This window comes from Plectropomus leopardus, unplaced genomic scaffold, assembly GCF_008729295.1.
Source record: "Plectropomus leopardus isolate mb unplaced genomic scaffold, YSFRI_Pleo_2.0 unplaced_scaffold23932, whole genome shotgun sequence".
In the NCBI taxonomy this organism is placed as follows: Eukaryota; Metazoa; Chordata; class Actinopteri; order Perciformes; family Serranidae; genus Plectropomus; species Plectropomus leopardus.
In genome coordinates, this window is record NW_024625972.1 from 1 (window position 1) to 3194 (window position 3194).

General features: G+C 39.3%; 1 protein-coding gene across 1 annotated transcript; it reads left to right on the forward strand.

Annotated features, from left to right (window-relative positions):
• Positions 1 to 60: 60 nt before the first annotated feature.
• On the forward strand, positions 61 to 3189 carry LOC121966306 (rho GTPase-activating protein 45-like; the record flags this gene model as incomplete). Its single annotated transcript, XM_042516411.1, has 5 exons — positions 61 to 249; positions 331 to 468; positions 1941 to 2206; positions 2300 to 2537; positions 3133 to 3189. Coding segments are annotated over 5 exons (888 nt in total), but the record flags the coding sequence as incomplete, so codon positions are not given.
• Positions 3190 to 3194: the final 5 nt, after the last annotated feature.

A 3194-nucleotide genomic window follows, 5' to 3' on the forward strand; every position in this document is an offset into this window, starting at 1 on the left:
TTTGATAACATTAAAGTGTCTGATACCTGAGTTTATGACGTCATTTTCCTCTCCTCACAGTGTTTCCTGCCGTGTCACAAGCGCTGTCTGGAGACTCTGGCCATCCAGTGCGGCCACAAGAAGCTGCCGGGCCGCCTGCAGCTTTTCGGCAGGGACTTTTCTCAGGTCGCCAGCTGCGCCAGTGACGGCATCCCCTTCATCATCACTAAGTGCATCTCTGAGATAGAGAGGCGGGCGCTCAAGATGAAGGTGAGAAACTGACTGTTTGTGTAAGTGCTGGATACTTTTTTGCCACAGAGGAGTTTTAAACTGTCGTCCGGCTCCTCGCAGGGCATCTACAGGGTGAACGGGGTGAAGACTCGTGTGGAGAAGCTGTGTCAGGCCTTTGAGAACGGCAAGGAGCTGGTGGAGCTGTCCCAGTGTTCACCACATGACATCGGCAACGTCCTCAAGCTTTACCTCAGACAGGTACACGCACAGCACGTGCACGAGTAAAACACAGCGTGCTCAATAAGTGACTTGTGGTACTTTATTAAATTAGTTTGTCAATTCAAAGTATGGTCAAGAGACGATTGCTTTAAAATCAGTATGTTGAAGGTTAGTTTAATATAATAATTGAAATCAGTGAAGGTATTTTTTATTATAACTTTATTTGTATAGCACTTTTCTAAATTTTACAAAATTCTTCACAAATTCCATGAGCATAAAACAATAAAATTGATAGTTACAATGGTGAAAACATTGTTAAGAATTAAGAAAAAATTGCGCGCAGAAAGGCAAATGGAACAAAAAGAAATCAAACAAGAGGATTTTTAAAAAGGTTTTCCATGGAAATGTGTTTTAAGCAGTAAGCAAAAGTAATGCGCTGGCAAACTTAATCTCCTCAGAGAGAGAAAATGTAATTATTATGGTTATTATACGTAGTATATTCATTTATAGTTTAATACAAAAAATTCTTAACAAATGAAAAAAAATCCCTCCATAGTAAATCAACAAGTAAGGGAAAAACCCAATTAATTAAAAGCAAACTTATGGAATCATTTAACTCCTTTTTTTTTTTTAAATCTTGCATTCACAATTTAATACAAATATTATTTTTTGGGACTTTGGATGCTTCTTACAAACCAGATAAATTGTTAAGGCATCAGATTGATTGCTAAACTCACAAATAGTTTTGAAAATGAGTGGAAAAAGTGAGCATTGTTTTGTGAAAATTGCATTTTATTTTACCTGAACAAAGTGTTAGCTTATAGGTTTAATTTATTTGTTTGTTTTTTCAAACTCCTTCTTTTAATTATCTGTTAAAATGAAATTGCTCATGATAAACTTTGCTCTAGTTATTTGCACACCTCCATACTTTAAAGGTCCCATGCATGCTCAATTTCAGGGTCATACTTGTATTAAAGGGCTTTTCTGACCCATAAAAATTTGAGCAAATTGGCTAGATTTCTTTCAACAACTTAAGAAGAAATTCAAAAATTTGCAATACAAAGAAGTAAAAAGTACCAAAAAAATATTTTTTAAAAAGTGAAAAAAAAAAACAAAACAAAAGGACATGACCTCAAAAAAAGTGCTTAAAAATAAAAATTCTGAGTTAAGTTGCTCAATGCCTTTTTTCATGTTTTCATATGAAAGCAAACCAGTTTGCTCAGATTTCAAAGGGTTAAATACTTTTTTGAAAGGCATCTGAGATCAGCACGTGGACAGTGATGTCCTTTGGATTTGAAAGGGATAAAGACACAGTTTCTGAATATGGACAGCATGTATTTCTCTGTGGATTGAGTGTTTTGATACTTCATACTTTGAAGTATTTATATAGGGCCTATACATGCTTTATATTAAAAAAAGGACATGGAAATCTGTCTTTTTACATTATGGGACCTTTCAAAGGTTATCTGTTCCTGCTTAATTTAGCTTTCTAACACTTTTATCACCTCCAGCTGCCGGAGCCCATCATGCCGTTCCGCCTGTACAACAGCCTGATGGGTTTGGCGAAGGAGAGTCTGCAGGGTGAAGCGGACACACCAGAGGGAGAGGAGGCCGAGTCCAACAGTGTCAGCCCGGCAGTGGGGAAGGGGCTGGTGGATCTGGGCCCTGAAACCGACCCTGAGGTCCTGGTCCTGGTGGAGAAGCTGAAGGAGCTTTTGAAGGAGTTGCCCAAAGCTAACATCGCCACGCTGCGCTACATTATTCGCCACCTCCGAAAGTCAGTAATTTAAAAAAAAAAAAAAAAAAAGGAAAATAAAACACCGGGCTCTCTTTACTGAATGCTGATCCTTCACCGTCTCTCTCCCTCCAGGATTGCAGAGCTGGAGGATGACAACAAGATGAGTCCCAGTAACCTGGGTATTGTGTTTGGTCCCTCCCTGATGCGTCCCCGTCCCACCGGGGCCACGATATCTCTGTCTTCTCTGGTTGATTACCCCCACCAGGCACGCATCGTGGAGGCCTTAATAGTCTTCTATTCGTCCATCTTCCAGTCCAAAACCTCCCAGTCCCACAAAACCGGTCGCTCTGCTTCCACCTCCACTCAGCAGGTACGACTCTGTGTGGTGACAGTATTTTCATGTTGTAACTTTTTTATAGCTTTTTTTCAGCACTGTATCTAATAACACACACACACACACACACACACACACACACACACACATACATACACACATTTAGATCTTCAACATGTGCAATGGTCAATCTTAGGCCATTTTATTTATTTTTGCAATAGGTTTCTCAACAGAGGATGGGTCATGTATATATGTAACAGGGTTTTTAGCACAGCATTAGCAAATACTTATATTACGAGAAGTTGAGAATTTAAACCATTGGAGTCCTGATTTGTCAAATGTCAGTTCACCAAACATAAGTTTTACTCTAACGAATGAAAGCTGGTCTTACAGAGAACCTGCCAATAATTTAGAAGCAAAATCCAGTGGACCATATCCTGTGGAGATGCAACAGCCTAAAAGAAATAATAATAATATTATAACATCAGAAAATCATTTGAATACAGCTTTCCCTCATGGTTTGCATGTTAGACATGCTGTCAATGATGAAAAGAGCCTATAAAACCAAAGAACACTTACACTTTGTTTTCCGTGATAACGATCTCTTCATTTCCTTCCCCTCCTGGTTCAGGGGAGTATTGGAGATGACAAGATTGGGAGCTCTGCTGATGGAGAGGATGGAGGTAGAGAGGA